The sequence below is a fragment of the Pseudopodoces humilis genome, chromosome 9, assembly GCF_049639895.1.
Source record: "Pseudopodoces humilis isolate 2021_Gansu_Grassland_sample_001 chromosome 9, ASM4963989v1, whole genome shotgun sequence".
NCBI classification, from domain to species: Eukaryota; Metazoa; Chordata; class Aves; order Passeriformes; family Paridae; genus Pseudopodoces; species Pseudopodoces humilis.
The window spans coordinates 9,737,173-9,761,153 of NC_142208.1; the positions used below are offsets into that span (position 1 = coordinate 9,737,173).

Genomic DNA, 23,981 nt, shown 5'->3' on the forward strand with positions numbered 1-23,981 from the left:
GTGGTACTCCTTCTTGGGGGAAGGTAAGAGCTACTGCCTTCCCTTTTCTGCTTTTTGTTATTTTGGTGTATGCAATGTAATTATTAAGAGCCATTTCAGTAGCAAAAACTCAAATATAAAAACTTAGTTTGCATTAAGTTGTTTACTGACCAGTTAGTTTCCTGGTTTTCCCTAGCTCTGCCTTCCCTGTCTTCCCTTAATAATTCACCTGTTTACTTATTTAAATGTGGAAGGAATGAGCTGTTATACAGTAACTCTAATTGCTGAACTAATTCCCAACTTACTGTTTAATTTATCTGCAAATGATGCTTGGTACATGGTTTAATTTTAACACTGGAGAACGTGTAGGTTCATCACAGTCTTTATTCCACCAATAACCCATGAATGGCACTTGAGGCAAAAACTTTCTTGCCAATTAAAACTTCTGTAATAGGTAATGAGTGCAGTCTTTATACTGTTTGGTTTATAATTGTTGGCTGAATCAGTTCTCATATATTGGAGCACCCAAATGTTTTGATAATCAACTGGCAGCTGTTCTGCAACAGCAACTGTATCTCATCCATAAACAACCAGGTCCTTATTTGTTAGAGCAAATAAGGGAGTGAAGTCAAGCCCTGCTGTGCCTTACCATAACCACCTATCAAGAGATGACCACACTGCTTGTCCACTTCCCCTCACCCACCAATTCCCCCAGGATTTCACCACACTGGTCCTTTAAAATGAATCCTTAAATAGGTCACTGGATGCAGCACACTACAGCAGGAAGAGCAAAGGATAGAAATGGTATTGAGCAAGTACCACCCTTTTTATTCTGATGATGTCCCTTGTGCTAGCTTGCCTTGTGCTGTCAGAATAGCAAGCCCTGCCTGTGCCATGGCTACTGGGGCCATGCTGCTGGCCTGGCCAGTGAGGTGCTGGGAATGCTCTGTGGACAGACCTTACAGGCACCCAACAAATCTGGCAGCTAGCAGGAGCAGCTATGGGGACCCAGCATGCCTGGCAGCTCTGGCCAGGGCTGCTTGGGGAGCGTGGCAGGGAGACTCTGTCTCGGTGGCCATGGCCACTCTGTTCACTTGCACGTCCAACAAATATTGTTGCCTGTCCAGCAACTGGCTGGCAGGAAGGGCCAGTCCAGCCACACGGTGTCAAGACGTTCCTTCCAGCACAGCTTCCATCAGTTTCACACTAATTGTAAATAAAATAGCAAGGGGCACCAGATAGATCTCACAACTGATTTGATTGGTGACTAAGCAAGCGTGTCCTCTGCCCTGCTCACAAGGACTGCCGGGCTAGGGAGCCCTTCATGTGCTCCCAGTTGTTGTACAGGGCGTAGAGGCCAGTCAGCGTCAGGCCTGCGATCCCACCTCGTGCTATCCCGCGCACTCCACCTGCGAAAAACAAAACACATTGCAGCTCATTAGTGTTACTTTCAGGAAATGGTCAGTGAGTGGCAACTTCCAAGAAGCTGTTTAAATCCAGAGGCATCTTAATGGACAGTTCTTTCTTGAGTTAACTCTCCAGAAAGAGTCCCTGTGCTTTTTCTACCTTCCTCTCACACCTGCTGCCAGGCTCATGGTCACTCACTCCTGATCCTGACACTAATTCTGCTGCAATGACTTCCTCTCAAACTGTATTAGCGCTACTGCTTCAGGGAACCATTACAGAGCACTGGAAGCCAAGGTGGCTTTTCCCAAGTCCTACTTAATCCATTCTCTCTGTCCTTATTACATTTCTTTTTACAGTTAGACACACTCTCCTCCTGTTACAAGATTGCCTCCAGGTTTTCAGTTATGATAATTAGCTCTGGGCAGGTGGCAAATAAGTGAACAAAACAGCAGCTGATAGGGACATGACATTGGGCTCCAGAGATTCATTAGGGCCATCATACAAAACCTGTAAGTGCTTTTGTGTCTTTGGAATTTTAAAACTTTTTGATTAAAAAATAGGAAGTAGATGAAAAGGGTTAACTGGCAGGTATTTACTGTGTTGTATATTGAACAGCTTTCTTTATTCTTTTATTAATAATCAGAATTATCACCTTGCAATTGTAAAAATAGAGTCACATAGGAAATCTTAAGGTATTGGTGAGCACCTTGAGAAATACAGGACAAGTTTGGCTACTGCCTGCAGGTAGTGCACCTGGCTGGAGCTGGGAGTCAGGCAGCATCCTACCTCCACTCCATCCACATAAGGACTGGGATGCACAGGGGCACAAGTAGAGACTTCTGTTGCTTTTACTAAACAGCAAAACACTTCTGTGCTTTGAGAGAGCTCCCAAAATGCACTGTAAATGCACAGAACACCTGGGCATTTGACCCTCAATGCTAGGAAAATTTCAGTGAGTTTGATTCTGCAATGTTTATCATTGCAGCTGAACCAAGCTAGATAATGTGTACAGTGTATAGAACAAGGCCAGTTTCTGCTAGCAAGATAAAAAACCCTGCTTTCATTATTGGAGAAACTGGCAGAGCAGTTCAGGTTTCTCAAACTTGAAAACAAATCTATCTCAGTAATCAGAGAGAATGTATTTGGTTTTTTTTCTTTCCATTATGGGTCATAAAGCTGTCTCACAGAATTGCCTTTAGGCTTTTAGTGAGGCAAGAAGCTGTTGGCATCAGCTAGACTGACACTGTTAACTGTGCTGTAAGGTTAAATGGGTTTCACTGGAGTTGTTAAACCCCCCTGTACTGCCCAGGCATGCAATGAAAACAAGAAATGGGACTTGGTATTAGAAGCCATGTCTAGCAATAGTTTCTAAAAATTTAATTGACAGACCAGCTGTGACAATTTGAGAGGTTTTTAGGCTGTAAGGCTGAGTTCACTGCTGTAGCTATTGAGAATTTCACAGCTCTAAGAAAAGCCCTACTGAATATGATCTATGTGCCTAAATCAGCATTTAGGAAAGCAAATGTAGATGTCTGTGTTTGATAATTGATCCTGAATTTGTTGCACAAAAAGCTTTTCACATGAAGGGCTTGCAGCTGGGTACACAAAACTAACCATGTGCAAGCAGTGTCTGGCAAAAAGCCACAGTTGAAATTTAAAGGACACTTTGTACAAAACAAGTATTTGAGATAATCTGTAAAATACTGACTCTTCATTCCTGCTGAGGTAAATGAATACAACATTAGAGCCCAACTCTCTCCTGTTCCTATCAGGATTCAAGAGATCACAGCAGGGACCCCCAAAGGGGGCTCATGACCATCAGGTGTACAAGGAAATTTAGAACATCCCCACAGAATGCAATGCACTACGGAACTGTGAGGCTCTTTCCTCACCCCCCAGGTTCAATTTCTCTCATTTCCCCTTAAAATCCTATTCTTCCTATGCAAGAACATGTAGTTGAAGGACGATCAATCCGGGTCCAGACTCTGTAAAGTCAGGGCTGTACAAGAAAGGTGTCATCTTTCATTAGGATTTCCAAGCTCTATTCTAGCATCCATGTATGAGGACTTTAGATGTGCTGCTCCTACCACAATAGATATTGGTGTTCTCATGTGCTGACCCAGCCAGGTAAGGATTGCAGCTCTGACCCTCCTGGCAAAAGTCAACCACAGGGCTTAAAGCCACCTCTAGGCCTGCAGACAACTTAGGGACATTGCTGGAGATGTTTCATGAACAGGGTACTAAACTTGTGCAGTTGGTACAGGTGCATGACTGAGAGAGAAGATATCCAAGAAAACATACAAGAAGTGTTTCTTGATCAGTGTTTCATACAATGTTTCTGCTACGGAATGTTGGGGTGTTTTTTGTTTTTGTGGTTTGTTTTTTTTTTGTAGCAGTTGCTCCTGGTTTCTGAACTACAGAGAGTAATTACAAAAAAAAGAAAAAAAAGGGAAAGAAAACTTTCTTTTCCCTAACTGGCATGATTTGTGTTTGAGTAAGTGTGTCCAGGTCTGTGGAAGACTACAAACAGTAATGCCCTTTAGAATGCAGCCCCGTCGCTGGCCAGAAAATCTTAGGGCCTCTGAGAAAATTAACTTGTTAGCAAAAATAAAAAATAAATTCTCCACTCCCATCCCAGCTGTGTTTGCATGATAGAACATGTTCCCACCCCTCCTCTGCAATCACTCTCTGCAAGCCTTTGATACCAAGTCTGCCCTGACAAGCCCAGCTGAGACATGGCAGTGAGCCCCTAATCTTGCATGTCCCAGTAAGATAAAGGTTCCAGCTGACAGACACTTCTAGAAGCAGGTATTTTGAGATCAGGCACCTTGCACAAGAGTTGAGAACTGCTGTGGGTTTCCAAAGATAGATCTGATGCTCTCTAAATGGGAAGTTAGTTCTCTGGCTTCAGCTGCTGCACCCTTTCACCACCAAGTGTTGTCCCTCCTCTATGCCTTTCAATAGGTCCCAGCTTCCACTGTGCTGTGGCACAGCTCAGCGTCCCAGTGCACTGTGCCACAGCTCACAGCATTCCCACAGCATAGCTCTGCATTCCAGCAAGGCAGGAGCCACTCCTAACACTGAGCTGCACTTGTCCCATAGGTAAAACCGTGAGGGCAGAATCTTCCATTTAGAACCTTACGGTCCCTGTTTTCAGAATGTTACTTCAATGTCCTGGGATAGTTCCTGGAATGTTTAAAGCAAGAACCATCCAGCAGCAAACATTACAAATAACTTCACCAAAACCTCAGACCCACATATTTATGCCGAACAAAAGAAGAATAATCTTTAAATTGCAATTAGTTTTCTGCCCTCCAATCTCTCTTGGATACTCTGAATGAAAACAGCTTCTCTTCCTTCTGGGCCTCCCAGGAACAAGAATACTTTAAAATGTTTTAAAGGACTCAAGTATACAAAGCAATCTCAGTTTTGCTCCATATTCAAGCTCAGTAATCAGACCATCTGAACCATCAAGCAGTCATTTGTTTGAACATCTGTGGGTGGCCTGATGTCATTAGAAAATATCAAGAGTTTCCTCTTGCTGCTCCATGGGGTTCATTTCATGAAATTTTCTAAGCAGTGGGCAGTCTGTGGATACATAAATTACTGAGGAAACTGATAAACTTCTATTTGGAAGCAAGATATATTCCAGAAAAGCATCTTCCTTTTTCATATTGCTGCAGCTAAGGCAGTATTGTGCTTAGAATACAGAAACAACAAAGTTTAAAAGAGGGAACATTTCCTGCAGTTACTGTGGTATGAAGGCTAAATTAGAAAAAGCAGTAGGAATCTACAATTTAATTTACTGGTTTGGAAATACTAGAGCTGTTGAAGTTACTTTGCAAACATGATTAAAATTTGCTGTCTTCTCGCTGAGTGAAAGCAGCAGCACCTGACTGACAGAAGGCTACTTCAGCTACTGTAAATGGCACCTGTAAACCCTGCAAACCTCTGCAGCTCTGAGTTCACTGCTCCTGCCCAGCAGAGCTAGCGCTCAGTGGCCACACATACTCTCAGACATCAGTCCTCAAGTAACTAAGAAGGCCTCAACAAGCTGTTACCTGTAGTGCTGCTTGTACGTTATCCTTATCTCTTCCTTATTTCAGATTTAAAAAAAATCCTTTCTCTAAACATCATTTGATTGGTAATCCTATAGACTTGTTATGTGAAAAGGGGTTCTTAAATTTCCAAAATGCCAGCCATAAACTTAAGTGATGACAAGCAAGGTCTTCAGTTTTTTCTAAATACTGCAGAAAAGTAGGATATCCCAGGCCTGTAGATACACTCCCCCCAGAGCTCTTCTCTCCCCCTCTCCAGCCAAAAGGAGCAAGGAAACAGCCCTGTCTGGCCCAAAGGAATACATGGGTTGGGCTCAGAGAACAGGCTTTTTACAGCTCAAGAAGCTGTCAGCTAACATAACTGCCCTGAAGTACCCACTGGATGTCAGAAAACTGATCTTTAGCTCTAGCCAGATTTTACTGCTGGCAATAAAACATTTAGCCCTTCCTAATTCATAACATATTGACTTTTCAGGGTTGTGTTCTGAGGTCTTAAAATGACATTCATCTATTGCTAGCATGTAATTTTTCAGACACACACCATTTTCTGTACCAAATTATATAATGTCTATTGTTCAAAGGCATGAGATGCTGTACCTAGGACTGGGTTCCTACTGCACAAAAGTAAACAAAGGAATTTTGTCTGTCCAAAGAATTAGTTTACTTTTGTTGCTGTTATCCCTAACCTCAAGAGAGGAAAAAAATTATCCAAGAAAAAGAATATCTGCAGTCTGTGGAGATCTTCTACTTCAGAGAAGAGGTAAAGGTCGGTTAACTTTTTTGCTTACTGAAGTCCGTCAGGAATTCCAGTGAGAAATTAATTGCTGTCACACTGGGTCAGGCCAAAGTCCCACCTAGCTCAGTATCTTTTCCTGAGTGATCAATCCTGCATGCTTGTAGGAGCCTCAGGGAGCTGTACCTTTGTGACAACTGGAACCATGCATTTTCATGGTGGGAGGGTAAAACAGCAACATGGTGCACAGCGACAATCACTTTTGTTTGGTGGTTTTTTTTTGTTACTTTCATGACTAATACAATTATAAGAAAACCAAATAAAAATGGTCAGTTTAAAAAAGAGGTTGGAAACGCATGCAAGGAGGCTAAACATTTGTTTTAAGATATATCTGTATTTTGTAACATTTATCAGAAGAAACATGGCATAACAGATACTAATTTCTGCCTTTGCTTAAAACTGAAGAATAAAGAATAGTATCTTATTAAACAGAAAAGTCATCCTTGTGGACTTAGGATATCAGACCTCCTTTTAGCAAAACTCAAATTAACTGAGTTCTATTCCATATGCCACTGGCAGAGGAATCCCAAGGGTTTTTTCCTAACTGTTGCCCAAACTGAATGTTCTGCGTGGAAGTCAAGTGGTGAGCTCACAAAATTGCTCCCATGAAGTTGTAAGACTGGTGTAACAAATTAATATGTACTCTTATTTCTGCATTTCGGCTAAAATCTAGTCAGTAATTGTGGCATTAAACTTAAATTGAAATAAATGTGAAAGCTGGAGATCACTTTGGTCAGATGAATCAAGAAGTTGTTTCAAAACCCCTCACATCAGTTTTCCATTCCCACTCAATAGGTGTTTTTTGACTTAAGCCATGCAATACTGCTGAGATGGAGCCCAGCTATCACCTGCTTTTAATGGGGACTGAACTGCTTCAGTCACTTCAATGGCAAGTTTCAATGAGTGATGGCACTGCCAGTGAACACAGGGAGGGGGCTGAATTGCCACTGTCCTCCCTTGCAGAGCTTTCAATCCTCTCTTATCTTCTCCCACACAAGCTGTGTCAAGTAGCTTTACACAAAACTGCTCACAATCAATGGCTTTAGAACGTGCACGTTCTGTTTGACTGCTGCCATTTTGGTAATGATTAACACTTCTACAAGGACAAATTGTGAAAACTGGGACCAGTTTGGGGCAACGAATCTCAGCCTTAACAAAGTCTTCCCACTATGTTTTTTTCCTGTCCACTCATCAGATGTTTAATCGCTGGTTTCAGAAATTCAATCTAGGTTTTGCAGGGTACACAGGAGTGTTTTGCAGTGCATCAGGGCTGCTGATGTGATTCCTCCATCAGTGCTGTGGTTAAGCATGAAGTTATAAAAGACCTGCCATACATTATTCCATTTCTTCTTAAGTATGTTCCTGATCTCCTTACAAAGCAGGAATGATGGAAGTGGGAAATTTGTGTGTTTCAACAGCACTGCTTGCATCTCTGTATCCACCCTTTGTGGACTACAGAGCAGCCTTGATTTGCAATGGCATGTTTGTGTGAGCTCCCAGCTGACACTAAAATATGGAGATTTATAACTCAGTGTCTTTGACAAGCTTTTACATTTTCTTAATGCCAACATGTCATGGCATTCCATGTAACACAGGTGATTATTACAGTCTTGATATGTCAGATGTGTGCTGATCTTTTGCATGGTTTAAATATTCAAGGTTTTAAGGTAAATATACACACTGATGCAGTGTAAAGGCAGAACTTTAAAGTTTTACCATACAAAAGAAGAAAGAGTATTCTGGCATAAGGTGACAGGAGAGGCAACAGTTTCTCTGCACTATGGTTCATATACCCAACACACACTTGAAATACAATACTGTAATGAATAGAGATTTACTGACTTAATTTGCTTTTATCAGGGCTGCCACTAGCTCTGTAGATCTTGTGTTACAAAACAAATGTCCCACTGTGCTCTGGTAATAAAAACCTTAGTGCTGTCAGATGACTGTGCATGTGACTGGAGTAGTTATCCATGGTTGCACTGTGCAAAAAAAAGATTACACATAATGCCAGCTCTATACTTCAGAAAGGTAAGGGGGATGCTTCTGCTGGAGTATTAGATGACAGTTCTCCTTGTTAATAAACTCCTACAGAAAATATTAGGCTTCTATATGCTACCCTTTCTGGCTGTTCTTGGTAATCCGTCATATCACTCATGAAATTCCAAGGAAGAAATGGATTACAGGAGAGCTCTGTGCCCTTGCAAAATTAAGAGTCTCATATTTATGATGGCTGCTCCAGCCAATTATTTTCGGCTTCAGGTAGTCTAAGCCATCAGGAAAATAGCTACTCAAACTGTTTTGCCCCATACATGAAGCAGCCCTTCAGGAACACTGTGAAGACACTGCAGCTCAGTTAGATATACAAAAGTACATAGGTTAATTCTTGCATTATCTCCTCCATAAAATGCATGTGAGTCATCCAGCCAAACATTTACTAAGTTACTTAAAACATAAAACTTTTTTCCATGTGCCAATGTCAACCTGTGGTACCCAGCAATCCTCTAAAAAAGATGACACCTCCACTTGTTAAGCTTGGAACATGTGTTGACAGCCATTTTGCTGATGAAGCTCAGACCCTCTCTCCTGCAAACAATTCAGTTTGCATCAGTAAACTCACCTTAAATCTATGCTGCTCTCAAATAACCTTGTTTGTTGGTTTTGACCACTATGCAAAGACTAGAATCCTACCACAAGACAACAGTTTCATGAACACCTTAGTAATAATTTCATAAATACATCAGTTTCTCTGTGTGTAGGGTTTTTGCAGCTCCAGGTACCACTATCATGTGCATTACTATCACATGGATCACTTGTAGTAGGTTTAATCTTCATGCAATCAAGCTCTATATTGTGTTTTCCTTCCCTGTCCCCATTCTCTTTGGAAGGTAATTCCCATTTGCCTGCACCCACTCATGGACTTGAGGAACAATTACTTTTATTCCTGCTATTGCTGAAAACATGGCTAGGAATGAGGTGGGTGTGTATTTTATACAACCTCACCACATATCTGAGGAAATAAATGACTGTTTCTTCAGTATATATGTACAACAGTCATAATTTGGCTCTCATGGTTACTGTTAGTCCTGTGAAGTTTCAAAGAACCAAATTTAGTTCAGCTGGACTTTTTTTTAGTGCAAGTTTTCCTTAAGTAGCTTTAGTTGGGTGAAAAATGTGGATTAGGGGACATTGGGCTAATAGCCATTTTTACACTGTCAATTTTCAGAGCAGGACAGTATTTAGTAGAAGTAATGAGAATCCTAATAACTAAGATAAGCACAAGAGAAGGAAAAGGAGAAATATTTTGCTACTGTACCAGTGCTTTTGTATAGCATTCCTGTCAAGGTTCCAGCAGCTATGGTGTTCAGGTCATCTTCTGCACCTCGTGTTTTTTCAATGATGACTCCAAACGCACTGTAAAGTAGAGCTGGGGGAGGAAAAAAAGATTAAAAAAGATTAAAAAACCTTCCATGGTCTGAGGCCCAAGGCTTGGAATCCTGGCTTGGTGCAGCTATTTAGACCATGCTTCTGAAGAACAGATTTGCTGCTTATTTGAAGGGAATCCTCTGCAAAATCCCATCATTGGTGTTTCTTTTCCATATCTCTTTCTATATAGCTATTTCTTTTTGCTTGAGCTATAATTTGATTATAAAGTAGCATTCTTCATGACATGTGCTATAAAGCACTGACTAAAGTTTAAGCCTGTTTTGCTAGTTCGAATTTGTATGAAAATTCAGGGTTTAAATTTGAACTGCCAGTTTGATACTGTCTTCTGTGGATGACATGAAACTAAACCCATCACTTTCTAGGCAGAGAAAATTGCTGTCCTGTGTGACAGTGATGAAATTTGAGTTAAGTACAGCATTCAGATAATGCTACCAAGAGCTGGAGTACAGTGGACTATGTTCCTTTTAAAAATTACTATTGGAATGCTTGGGATTTGACATTTGCAGCCGTTTCACCTCTGCTTGTGCATGAAATCTTTATCCCCAGAGGGCCTTTTGCTTTGGGATAACTTTAGGGACTGTCCTGGAAAGGACTATAAGAAAGAGTCCATGGGCTTTCTAGCATGGATGCATTTGTAATTTATGAATTTTGATGAAAAGGAAAAGGTCCCATATCCTCACCCCTCATTCATATTTCATGCTGGCAAAGAACAGTAGAATATGTCATCATTTTGAAGTGATAAAGGTAATGCCATTTAATTATTTCCTTGCCCTCCAAGCATTTGAAATCTTTCCTTCTGCTAAAAGGAAGTAAATTCTTCATAAGCAACCACAATGAAGTCAATGAGTTAACAGCAGCATTGCTCTCCATTCAGCACAGGCAAGGGTATTTTTGTCTTAGCAGCAAGTAGATTAACAATGAGGGAAGGAAAACAAAACGTAATTTTTTAAAACAGTTCCACATTTGTTGCCTCTGTTCAGGAACAGAATGACAAAAATTGTCAGTAGTGACAAAAATAATCTCTGAGGTACAGAAAGGCTGCACAAGGTGAGGTAAGATGCAAAAATAATTGAGCTCTTTGAAAGGAATTTCTCTGGGAGCTAAGACAAGACAGAGGTCTACCAGAATCCCAAATATAAAGTTCTGCTTAACTCCGTGATTTTGGAGGCCGTATTTTGTAAGAAAAATAGCAATTTGTTAGTGGAATGCACAAACATTTTCTTGAGTAATCTTCAAACACAGCTGAAAAAACCTGTTAATGTGTCACTTAAACCTTGAACTGCAGTGTGGCTGCATCTCAATTCTCAGACATGTTTTTGTTAGACTTGTACCAAAAAAAGAGAAAAAAATCCAAACAAAAAATGGCCCAATAAAACTCAGCAGGCAATACACATTTCTTATAGAAAAAGTGTCTTTCTTGCTGTAGCTCAAAATCATCTCTAACCATGCCTCTATACTATGCCCCAAAAGCTAATGCCTAAATTAAAAGTCAGCTAATCTGCTCTTCAGAAATAAGATTGAAATAAAATGTCATAGGTGCAACTCAGCCTACGCTTTGATGCATTTCTCAAAAGTCAAACAGATGTAGACTGGGTTATAACATGATGTAGTCTCTGATTAAAATATTGCTAACTTCTACTACAACTTTGCAGGACAACAAGGTCCATCATTATTTTTCTTCAAAATAATTTAATCAATTTTTTGATTTCACCTTTTACAGTTACTGCATCAGTTTGCATTTTTTAAGACTGTGGAAGACTGGGGGGAGGTGAAAAAAATTGTAGTTTCTAGGGCATTAATTATTTCACTGACTTTTATGAAATAATCTCATTTTTCTGAGGCAACTGATGTGATTTTATTTCACAGCCCCCTACCACCAAACTTCAGTTCATAGAAGTTTTTTTCTCTTACATCAGGCCATTGGTCATTTTCTTTTCTATTTTTTCCTAACCCACATTAGTTACAAGCAACATTTAGGTTTAGAATCAGTGGTATCATGTATGATTTTTCTAGCTAATGTACCATCATTTAAAGGATAAATCTTTGTACTGAGTATCACATTTCTTCTTCACATAAACATTTTGTTAACTCTAACAGGAAAGAAACATTGGGCAGTTGATCATATGACCACAGAGTCTCAATGTAGGTTATTAAAGTTATTTCAGAAATATTAAATTATATTTTTTCTGTAAGCTGTAATTCAACTGGAAATTATTAGCAAGCAAACATGATCTGTAATTTCTAATTATTTCTGTTATGACTAGAGTTTGTTTATAATATGTAAAAAAAAGGGGTTTTAATTAAAGGCTTTTGGCTGCAAATCCTATTTTAGCCTTTAATTTCTTTTTTCATGTCTACTGAAATACCCTCAAGCCCCCAAAGAAAATAAACCTGCTCTTTTTCCTGATGTATTTAATAATGAAAATTTAGAGAATACTCTTACTGAGATAATACACAAATACACTTTCTCAACAATTACATCTTTAAATTCCTTTCCCTATGAAGGAATGACTTTACTTACCCAGTGATCCCAGAGTGTTAGCCCATAACGCTCCTTGCCTTGTCACCATATTTAGAATTCTATAAAGGAGTTAAAGAGGTATGAAAACCTTTAGCACTCTGTATTTACATCAAGGCAGTGTTTATGACAGTAGGGCTTCTGTGTTTACATTATATATGTAGTTAATAAAACTGCAGTGATGAACTAAAAGCTTCTGAAAGCAATATTCAGTCCTGTCAAGTCTTAAGAAAATCTTTCTCTCTTTTCAAGGCAAACTTGACCCTCCCCAAGACTCAAATCTCTTCCCTTCAAATGACTTTCTAAGCTGAGTTTTCCTTCCTTCCATGGTGACTACATACAGCTCCTGGAATAAGGGATACACTTATGCACACTTAGCTGGGTGAAAGGTCTCCAAGAAAGCCTCAGTGCTCCTCTACAAGGACCATGTGTCAGGGAGTGTGGTGATCCCTGAGCAAATGCTGGGGGCAATAAAGCAAGTCTGGACTGAGCAAGTTGGGAAGGAAAGAGACAGTGCCTTAGAATCCCATCTGTGCATCCAGCACCCAGCAAAAGGCCAAGAAGCGTGTCTGTGTGTATGGTCTGTGTGTACGCTTCCAGACTAGCACTAAAGAGGAAGAGAGAACCTTTAGTGCGCTCTCAGGGAAGCACAATGCCACTTCTTGCTGCCACCAGCTGTCTCCAGAATGGTGACAACAGCAGCCTGAAGAAATGACTGATCTTTATCTCCCAGCAGTGTAACACTATCACAGGCACAGTATCGCTCTGGACAGCTGACTACCACTGGAACTGGAACAGCATTTAATGTCTGACACTTTCATTGCTTTATGTTCCTTCTGATTTAACTTTCTATTGTTTTTCCTTTTTTATAATTTTCATTAGGACACAGGTCATTACTGAATATAGTTAGGCAATGAAGTAAACAATAATGGAACATTTCACTTTGAAACAAGAGGAAAAAAAATTTAAAAGGCTAGGGTATTGATAACCTCTCCTTAATTACAATTCCCACATTTTAACTTTATATTAATTTTAAATTGATAAGAGAATCAGTAATTCTAACAACCATGGTATGGTGAAGTATTTGATGACAAGTGAATAACAGCAAAATTAAAATTCATTAAGAAAGAAATCTGTGTACATTAGGGATAAATTTGGAGGAAATCTAGCTAATCAAGTCTGTTCTCTGCACCGGATGAGGGAAAAACAGAACTTAATGCACTAATGGAAGGTGATGACCTTTAGCAGACCTTTGCCTTGCAGAGCCAGGATAAGAGCAGCGTGTGCACTGACTGCCACCTCCTGGGCTTGACTTGCCAAAATTTGTGATTATCATGGCTTTGTCCAACTCTGCTCATTCCAAACCCTAAAATACAATTATGTTCATCTAGAGCATTATGAAAGTCGTAACTATAGTGCTGAATATTTTAATAAAGAAGGGGATGAATATAGAAACAATTTAAAAAGGAGCAAAGCCAATATAAACTGTACCAGGAAATATGAAATTCCTCTTCTAAAGTTTCCTTGATCCAAAGTATTCTGGGAGTGAAAATTTCCCATGTTTTTTCTGGTTTCCAATGACTCTTTCACTTAGGTTTTCCTATAGCTATGTCTAAGCTACCATTATTTTAAGAAGAGGCATCCTGTTGAAACAAATATTCCTGTCTTTGCTGTGTTCTTTCAAATGCTGGTTTTAAATCAGGTAAGGCAAAAACATGGCAATGTCATGGACGTTCACATATGCCATAACCCAGAACAGCTCCACCCTGCAATGCCTGCTCAGCAGCATGCACCAATGTCATCCCTAATGCTAATCCAGGCAGGGTCAGCTCTGCATTTGAATCTTATCCTCGTTGTGAAAAGCTTGGGAAAGAAGAGAGACTCATGCTCAGATAAATTACAGCAAAAAATATCTCAAAGTAAACACTGCTGCTTCTGGGAATATTTCTACATAGAAAAGCATTGCTTTGACTTTGAAGTAGATTTTTAGTGAACATCAAAGTAGCAATTATTTTTCAAATATATAAGTTAAGTCACAGGACACACAAATTGTGACTACGTAAAAAGCAAAAATATTGAACTGAACATCCCTGTAAAAACATGTAATAACTTGATCAAGACAAATACTGACTGCCATTTGTCCCCACTAAAGAAAAAAACAACCCCAAAACATTTATTTTTGCAGTATATTCAGATCTAACCTTGCATAAACTGGAAGAAAAAACTCTTGTCACTAAGAAGTACATTTTTTTACATGGAACACTTACTGTACGTTTCTAGGTTTTGACCATGCCATATTCTGTGTCTCCTTCAAGCCAAGTCTTAAACCATTCAGTGCACCAAATGCTGCCCCTAGATGGAATATTATCAGTTATTACTTTTTAAGAAGAAAAAAATAAACAATACTAGAAGTAAATACTGAGAATAGAATTCAGTGTATAAACTAAAACCAAATAAATACCTCTTCATTTAAGACTAGAACAGACAATGTTTTGCAGAGCAAGACATTTACAATCTCATCAATCACTGCAGTGCATAGGTGTTACCTGGACAGCTGGACACACGGAAAAGTGAAAACCACAACTACCTACCTGTCATACAACATCCTCCAATGGTAAAAAAGGCCAGCTCAAATCTGCCTCGAGTTTTGTTGGCTCCTGTGGGCAAGATAAACTCATCTGTATCCTGGGAGAAAACAAAAACAAATGTTTTTGTATTTTCCAAGTCTAGTTCAAAATGTAAGCCATATTCATTTTTCCTTAATCCATGCAGTAAACTAAAGATGGATGAGTATTTCTGGAAAATTCTTGCCTACAGCAGTACAAGAATGGAATGTACTACATGTAAACTGCATTAAGCATGAAAAATGACTGTAAAAAGGTCAATTGGCTGAGTGACTTTTTTTTTTTCCCCTAGCTGTGCTAACTTTTTATAAATTACATCAGTCAGCCAAGGAACTCATACTGTGTGGGCTGTTGGTTGGTTTTGTTTTCAATGACTATTTGCTTAATTATTAATTACATCTTGGAGCAGGCAATACAAGCCTTCCAAAAACATTCCTGTTGTCTGATTACATAGCACTGTTTCCTCACTGAGCAACCCAGTCTGATACAACAGCGCATTAATTAAGTTTCCAACTACTCTGATACTAAGTAAAAACTGCCTTTTTATGAAAAGAGGTATTTCCTTGCACTAAGTGACCTATTTTAGGGACGTGAAAAACTCAGGGAAATCACTGAAAACTAGTCGTGATTTGGCATCACTTTTGTGAGGTTGGTTGACTTTTTACTTGTCCATCTTTCTCCCACAAGGACACACTTGTGTTCTGGCAAATCAGTGGTCTAGAAAGTTAGAGAAATGGCCTAGAGAAACTGGCATATGTGTAGAGACAAGGTGTGCCAAGGCACTTATTCAGTAGGAGACACTGAACATGCCTGTTGTTGATAAGGTGCTAAAGCAGCAGATCTCTTTTAAGCTCCTGTACTTTCCAGTCACAGCATTATCCGCCCCTACTTAACTGATACAAGACTCAAACAGCTGCAGGCTCAAGGAAATGCATTCTAAGGGGTTTTATTGGCCCAGACCTGACACTGAATGCAAAGAGCAATACAGGAAAAATAGATCCTAAAATTGTGAAGTGTTACCAATAAAATTAACCTATAATATGGTTTCTATCTTCTTTGTAATTACTGTTGGAATAATTCAGTGTTTACACAAGTCAGCAGTTTCTAAGTTTTCACTACTGTCCCAAAAGTCAAGATGAAGCAATCCTTGCCTATGTAACATCTAAGTTTCTAGAGACAACCTGAAAAGCCCATCCTCTAGGCTTCTGCCAAAGGCTGACATGCAAATTTATAACACAGTGCTGTTATAAACGCAATTTATAACAATGCTGCAACACAGCATTGCAGAAAACATCTTGTTCTGTGCCTGCATTCATAGACCAACCAGAAATGTCAGGTTTAAAGTAACAAGTACCAGTGTACCATTTGTTATTACGGGATTTGTTATTATGAACCAAATGTAAGATTCTCAACAGTAAGGCTGGCTTTCCTGCTGCATTCTGAAAACAAACAGACGGTCTTTAAACACCAGGAGACCCTCACCTCTCCCTCCACATGCACCTTCACAGGAACCCCAAATTTGAAGGCTAATAATTTCTTATATTCTGAAATACTAGCTATGTCTTTTTCCTCCAGTATGTAGAATCCTAGGAACCTGTGGAGACTGTTTAGTGCAATCCCCATTGTTAAAAGAAGGGTCAGTTAGTGCTGGGCACTCAGAGCCATTCCCATGTCTTGTGATTCTCTAAGGAAGGAGACCTCACTGCTTGTATGGGCAACTTGAATTCTTTTTTATTTCAATGCACTTTGCTATTACTTCAACACACTAGTGCTAAACATGAAGGGCAGAGAAGTGTTACAACGAAGACTGCAGCCTCTAGTGTTACATCAATAGATATTTTTAGAACTGTATCATGACACTAATGCAAATCCCTTTGCATTTAAAGCAAACTTCTCTTTTGTTTCTAAAATCTCTTAGTACACACACACACTTTGTTCCAAAATCCCTGCTACACAATTTTTATCACCAACATGTTCTCAGACAAACTTTCTAAAAAAAACAACTTTAGAGAGTGTTTTTAGAGAAAGTCTAAATAATCGTAGCTTCTTTCTGACCACTCAACAACAGCAGCCACAGTACTGAACCCACTTCCACCAGAGGCATAGCTGTGGTTCTCTATCCTTCTGGGAATGTTACATTGTAATCTGGCCTACAACAGCTTCCAGGCCACAGAACTGCATGCAGAGCTCCCACTTAGAAAAGAAACAGTGACCCAGCGTACCAGGCAACAAGGCACAAAAGTTAGGAGATACTATGCAACTGTTGACCTTTAAGTGCTAATTCTACAGAACTTCATGCTCTAAGATAATATGAGCCATATATGTAGAAATATACTTACTAAATAAAATCATTGACTTTCATCCTAACTTGGATTAACTTAAACATTTTCAGCTACAGTTAATATTTATGAAAAAGGAAAACATTACTTGATTGAATTTTTTTCCTTATGATGGCCTCATTTTATATTAACTGATATTAAGATACGCATGTGTGACAGCTACATTATTTTATAGAATAAAATTACTAGTTTTACTTCATGATGGTCTCCCTTCAGCTGGCTAATGACATAAGGACAGTGATGTAAAATTTGCAGCTGCCATGATGGCAAAGCCTGTTATCAGGTCTGGAGGTTGGCTGAACACCTCAGTAAACTGATAGAATTCAGTTCAGAAAACTCATCCATGAAAAAAGGGGAGAGATTTTGGCTGCTCTTACTGATTGAAACGGCTCAGTGGAGGTGTGAGCAGTGCCAGCACTTGTGTGAGGTGGTGTTGGGCTGTCTGCCTCAAGGCAGGGAGATCTCTTTCCAGCAGCAGCAGGCTCCTATTGACACAACAGCCCTACCTATCCTCTGCCTTACCAGTGCTCATTTTCTTCTAGATGTCACAGTACTCCAAGACAGATCTGATATTAGGGAAAATACTGAAAAAATTGTTTCTTTCCACTGCTCTTCAGTTCAAGACTTCGGTGCACAGTGCCCAGCACTGCAGGAGGTTTGAGGTGCTCACGTATGATCATGCAAACACTGAAATAGAGTTCAACACAATAAATACAAGCCACCTTCTCACCTGTACTAGGTACTTGGGGTCCAAGTTTAAATACGGTGACAAAGGGCTCATCCCAGTTACTAAAAGGAAAAAAAAATAGAACACTTCAATACCAACTTCCGTAGTAACGATTTCCATCCTGTAAGGCAAAAAGGGGCAGATCTCGTGCGTAGCAGCAGCGAAAATTCTGCCGTGAGGCTGCCCAACTCCTTAAAAGCCGGCACGGGTCGGCAACCCCCCCTTTCCGGGAAGCGGGATGGGAGCCGCTGGGATGAGGTGAACGCGATGTCCCTGCGACCGGCGCCCGTCGCGACACGCGGCCCCCGCCGAGGCCTGCCACCTCCGCGCCCACCCTGGCTCGGCGCGGAGCCCTTCGGGAGGGGCCGCCGGTCGGGAAGGGCTTCCCGCGGCCGGGCGGCGGCGGAGCCCCGAGGGGCCGCGTGATTCCCGAGATCGGAACCGCCACCGGCATCGGTCCCGGCCGCCCGGCCCCGCAGCGGCCAGTGCGCGGACACTGTCCCCTGCGCCGGCCCCGCCGGCCGCCCCAGTACTCACGCGGCACCCCGGCCAGGTCGGCGTGAGAGTACCCGAGCCCGCCGGCGCCGAAGAGGCCGCCGAGCCCGGTGCCCTTGGAGTTCCCGCCGCCCTCCATGGCGGCCCCGCGCCCGCCGCCCTCGCCACCACCAACGGCTGCCGCAAAGCGCCGCCGTAAAGAGCCGAAAAATGCCGCCCGGCCCCGCTGCTTTGCGGGTCGCCATGGCAACGGGGTGAGGCGCGCCGGGCGCCATCTTGCTGCGAGCGCCGGGCCGCGCTCGCCGGACGCCTCTCGTTCCCGGCCCCGCCGCACCCCCCGCGCTTTGGGAAGAGCCCGGCGTCCGGGACGGAGGATGCGGACGGGCGGAGCCGCTGTCGCAGCGTCGCGCCGTCCCCAGGGGACTGGTGCTGGCCGGCCCCGGCGGGCAGGGCGGCCCCGCCGAGGATGAGCGCGGGCTGCGAGCGGGAACCCCCGCTGAAGAGAGTCCGGCCTGGCCCCGGCAGCCCCGGCGGCGGCTCCCAGGGACAGCGGCAGGAGGGGCCCGGGGGCAGCAGCTCCGCCACCGCCGTGGGGAATAAAGGTTTGTACGGGCCCCGGGGCGGCGGGCGCGGCCAGGCGCGGAGCGGGGCTCTCTGGCGTCCGTGCCGCCCCCGCCCCCTTCGGCAGCCTGCTCGCTGTTGGGGTGCGGGACGGGCCGGCGGTGCCCGGGCAGCGCTGAACTGGCCCGAGCTGGGGGCGCTGCTCGGCTCCCCCCGCCGGCCTCCCCCGCCGGGGTCGCGCCGGGGGCTGGGCGGGAGGAGGAGGGGGCGACCGAGCCGGAGGCTCCGAGTTGCCGTGTCCCGCTCTGCCGCTCAGGGCAGCTCCGCCGTGCTGCTGCCTGCCTGGGCAGCGTTGGACGGCGGGGGCCGCATGTGTCTGCACGGAGCTTGCCCGGAGCTGCCCTTCCTCGTTGGGCTGGAATTGTCTCTAACTTCGCTTCCCGGTGCCAGCGTGTCCCCTGTATCCCAGCCCGCTGGTGTGGTCACTGTGCGCTGGTTCCCCTTAGAGACGGCTTTAGGTGCAGGATCGTTATGTTGGTTTTGTGCCTGATTCTTTGCAAGTTTCCACTGAGAGTGCAAATCGTCGAAGAGAGGTGTGAGCCGCAAAATGTAGCGTGTTCCGCAAGACGGGGGACAAATACTGCGGGAAATAAGACTTTCGGCGGTGGCTGTGCCAGGCTGTCACACAAGAGCCAAGACTAATGACAGGAGCTCACACAAACACGTGGCTGCCAGCTTGGAGCGCTGCTGGCCCCTTGGGGTGGGGTGGCTGCTCCTGCCGCCTAACAAAGCTGTGTAGACGAAGTTCCCACGTGGTTTCCTTAGTTTTGTTTTCTGTTTGGAGCTAACGCTGCCAAAATAAAATTTTAATGCACCTCTTTCAGGAATAGAAAGGAGTGCATGGAAGGGGAAAAAAAGCCCAAACAGATTTGCTGTGATCTGCAGCTGATGAGTTAAACCTCACTAACTCCTAAGAGGCAACTTTGAATAGATGATAGTTTGGTGTTAGTGGTGTACACTCCTACAGAGTAAATTACAATCGTCTGAAAATTATGTAGATTGTAGGAGATGATTTGTTTTATGGGAATGGTTTGGGGAGTTTTGAGTAGAAATAAAAATGCCATTGAAAAAAAAAATGACAGCAAAGTCTGGTTCTTTTTACACTGAGAATAAGCCTGTGTTGTCTTTTTGTTGCCTCTTGTTTTCACCACCTTATCTGTAGCAAAAAGCCATGCTGGAAGTATGAAAGTGATGTGTGTTATGTTGGTTGGAGGGCTTACATGGCTGCTCAGATGTTGAAGTCCAAAGTAAAGCCATTTTGTTCTGTTCTGCTGCTGCTGACATTATTTCTGTTTATTGTGCTAATGAATAAATATTTCTTTCTTAGCACAAGTTTACACCTCAAGAGGTAGTCAGCTGCCTTTGAAGAGGTTTATTTGTCCCATGTTTTAACATGTCTCTTCAGATTTTTGTTTGTTTTGTTTTTTGGGTTTTTTTCTGGCTGCTTACCTGTAGGCAATTTGGATTAACACTTCAAATAGTACAAGAAGGTGAAATTTTCAAATCAGAATGACTACTAGACTTAAATTTAGTGAATCTTTGGAAATAAAAATATTTTGTTTCATAAAATCTGTCAGTCTGGTATTTGTGTCTGAGTGGAGGAAAGCTGATTGTTTATGACTTGTTTATGATTGTGGCTAATTATGGCACAGGTATCCTTGTAGCCTACATCCAGTTTGGCACTGCTCCCTGGTAACCCAGTCACATGGTGGTAGTTTTGCACTGTTGTTTGTGCCATTACGGAATATCAGAAAATAATTTCAATATTTTTTGGAGATTACTTCTCATTCTAAAAATTATGGTGTCCTCTGATTAGGGTATTTGATAAGCAGCTGTATAAAAGTGTTGACGGCCTTGAATGCTAGGGAAGTATTTATGAAACAATGTCTCTTAAGTTACCTATGGCCTAAGCCATCTTTGTTACAAGTTACACAACCTCCATTTGCAGAACACTGCTGAGACTTCCCATACTCAGAAGAGCCAGATCTGATTTGCTGGTTTTGAAGTTCTGCACAACTATTGTTACAATAAGGTACTCCAGCTGTTCCCTACCCAGTTGAAAGCAGTGAACAAACACCTTGCACAGTCAGCAGTGGCAGGGAGGTGCTTTCTCTTGGCAAATGGAAAGAAAGGGAATTGAAGTTAGTTGCCAAATTTGCAGAATATCTTTAAATAAAAACAACAAAACTAAACACCCTTTTTACTTGTAAAAACTTTTCCAGTTCTGTAAGAACTGCTTTGATTTTTTTCTCCCTGTTCCACCCCCAAAGTCTCTCCATAATCAGTTTACATGTTGCTGTTCTGTTGAAAGGTTGTCTGAGCTGCAGCAGCACACAGATAAAACTGGAACTCTGTTATTGATAGTAAATCTGAAGAAATTGTGTCCTTCGTTTTGTTGCTGTTTAGGGGAGTAAGCATTGAAAAGCTTTTCAAGCTGCTGATGGATGGAGGAGAAAATAAAAAGTCCTTTTCTGAGTGCTTGTTACTTCTAGTGTGTGTTATGCTTATATTGAGCCTTATGTTTCACAGTATGCTACATGCCAATAAAGTTCTTGGATGGTTCATCAAAGATGCCTTGTTGTTTATTCTTTATTGATTTTAAGTTATGTCATGTTGCCTCTTCATTCCAAAATTCATCAGAAGGTTTTGGGGCTCACTGTGGTGATGATTAAAGGTAATGGTGAGCACTAGAAAGTTCAAGCTCCTTTGTTTTTAATTCTACACATTCACTGTATATTTTTAACCTTTTAACTATATTTTAAAAAGAGGTTGGATGAAACAAATTCCACTATACACCAAGCCTGGAAATTATATGTTTTATTAAAAAAACCTACAGCTGCTGACTGATGCAAATTAAACATTGCATCACATGCAGTTTTAATACTGCTAGTGTCTGGATGCTCCCTGTAGTAGAGATGCTAATAAGGGATTAATTGGAGGTGTTTTTATCTTCACCCAGTACAAGTTATCTTTTTCATATGCAATGATGTTGCAGTTTTATCATGTTTCATGTAATAACAGTGAACTGTGGTTTTTCAGTTTGTAAACAGCGGACAATTACCAGTTGGTTGGAGAATAAAGGACCCAAGACAACGGAGTCCAGAAGGTAAAAAGCACAACATAAACCTGTTCAAAAGTTGTGTCCTTTCAGGGGCCCTAGGGGGAGCCAGAAGTGCAGGTTGCCAGTACAGCTGGCTAAATGGAGGCAGCCCCATTTCTGCTGCTTTCCTTACCTTGGCACATTATCTTGAGTAACAAACAGCTAACTAGTCCCCCACCCATCCTCTCTAATCACCCAAGTCCAAACTTATTGCTGACATAGATTCCTGAAGCATGTCACTGTTCAGGTGAAAAAATACATTGCTCCTGCAAAGCAAAAGATTAGAACCTGGAGCAAGGGAAGGCAAAGTGGGAGTGCTGCTTCCAGTGGAAGCGAAACACTGGATCAATTTAGTTGTAATATCAGACTATGTCTTTGGTCAAGTTCTGCTTTCATTTTTGTTTGACATGGGGCACTAACAGTTACAGATTTGCATTGATAGTCCTGTGGCCAGCTCACTGTTTTTTTAATTTACAGACAAAAATCTGTTTTGGTTTGTCTTATTGGACTGCAATTGTAGCTTAAAATATGCAGCTTGATTTAATTACAGACAGGATTTACACGTGCTCAAATGTGCCTTGAGGTTTTTTATATGAAACATGTTACAAATTTTTGCTGCTGAATGGTACCAGGTAAAGTTTGATATTTTTGGTCAACATGTTCTGTCAGGAGCAGTGATTGCAAAGCTGCCTTAAAGTTATACTCCAGAGAATTTAACTGTCTGGTGCAGAGGAATATCAGATATTATTTTTCTTTAGTTGCAGTTATAAATGTGCTGGTTTATTTTTCTTTGATGTTTTCTAATAAATAGAGATCTAAGTCCATAGCAGTGCTAAAAATAGCTGTGAGGACTTGTGATAATGATTAATACAGAAATATGCAGGGCTAATTAGAGGCTTACAGCTTCCACTAAATCAAGGATGTCAAGAGGATTCTTAAGGAGGGAATGAATTATTTTTTTTTTTTTATATTCCCTTTAGAGTATTGTGCTTCTATGCCCTTCTCTATCCCTGCTTCCCTGCTGACAGATTAGAGCCTAGGCAACTTTCAGAAATAGATTTATTGTGTAAATATTTCATGTGCTTTTCTATTGCAGTTAACATCACAACTTTAATTTAAATTTGTGTTAGATTCAATTTCTCAGGTTGGCAACAGATATTGGCAGTACCTTTAAAGAGTCATTGAGAAGGCAGCAGTATTGTAACTCTTAGTTTTATTCATCAAAATTTGCAGGAATAAATACATACATTGGAAGTTAAATTATTGTGAAATAAGGACCTCTAAGATCCTTTTGTTTTCAAATAATCATTCTGTGGATGAAGTTCCAAGCTATCATCTCTGCTTATCCTGAGTGGTCTTTTAGAAGAGGATCTGTTACCATTCATGGAGAAAGTTAATGCCTTCAGGAATCTCTAGTCTATTAAAATGTTCAGTGGCTGAATTTAGGATGGTGTGGTAATTGTATATTTTCTTATTTAGTGTAAATGGGAAGCTGGGCAGTGACCAGATGTATGGAGTTTAGTGGGCTCAGTTTGCATTGGGAATATACAGTGTTGTAACAGCACATTCAGGAGAAGATACTGTTCAGAGTGGTGTATTCACCAAGACTAGTCAGTTTTTGTTTTAATATTCATGTGTCCTCTAATTCTTTATCAATACAGTGACACATAAATTAGTATGTAAATGTGAAATGACTTTCTGACATCTCGTCATACACTTCACTTAATTTCCCTGTGTAACCATTAGGACACGTTTCTATCCTGCCCTGCCTTACATGAAGACAGATCAGGTTCTTTATAAATCAGGAAGTTTTTATGCATCTTTTACTTTTTATTATCGGTTTGAAATACATTTTATACTTGAACTTTTGTAT

The 23,981-nt window shown here is 41.5% G+C and overlaps 2 protein-coding genes and 1 non-coding gene across 4 annotated transcripts in view; 1 reads left to right on the top strand and 2 right to left on the bottom strand.

The window, feature by feature from the left end:
* Positions 1-784: 784 nt before the first annotated feature.
* Positions 785-18,569, bottom strand: TIMM23 (translocase of inner mitochondrial membrane 23). The gene is made up of 7 exons (XM_005520457.3): positions 18,430-18,569; positions 17,896-17,954; positions 14,794-14,887; positions 14,470-14,554; positions 12,206-12,264; positions 9,554-9,664; positions 785-1,388 (listed from the first exon to the last, which is right to left on the bottom strand). Exons 1-7 carry the CDS (start codon positions 18,524-18,526, stop codon positions 1,273-1,275), a joined length of 621 nt encoding a protein of 206 aa, XP_005520514.1. The 5' UTR covers positions 18,527-18,569; the 3' UTR covers positions 785-1,272.
* On the bottom strand, positions 12,788-12,990 carry LOC148183762 (small nucleolar RNA SNORA74). Its single transcript, XR_015773310.1, has one exon. It is a non-coding gene; the product is annotated as a small nucleolar RNA SNORA74 (small nucleolar RNA).
* An 83-nt stretch (positions 18,570-18,652) lies between the features above and the next one.
* The window catches only part of PARG (poly(ADP-ribose) glycohydrolase), a 61,299-nt gene continuing 55,970 nt past the window's right edge, over positions 18,653-23,981 (top strand). For both annotated transcript variants that reach the window (XM_014250418.2, XM_005520458.3), the window contains exons 1-2: positions 18,653-18,989; positions 22,048-22,114. In XM_014250418.2, the coding sequence (XP_014105893.2) occupies positions 18,854-18,989; positions 22,048-22,114 (203 nt within the window). In that variant the 5' untranslated portion in view covers positions 18,653-18,853. The remainder of the gene's footprint in view (positions 18,990-22,047; positions 22,115-23,981) is intronic.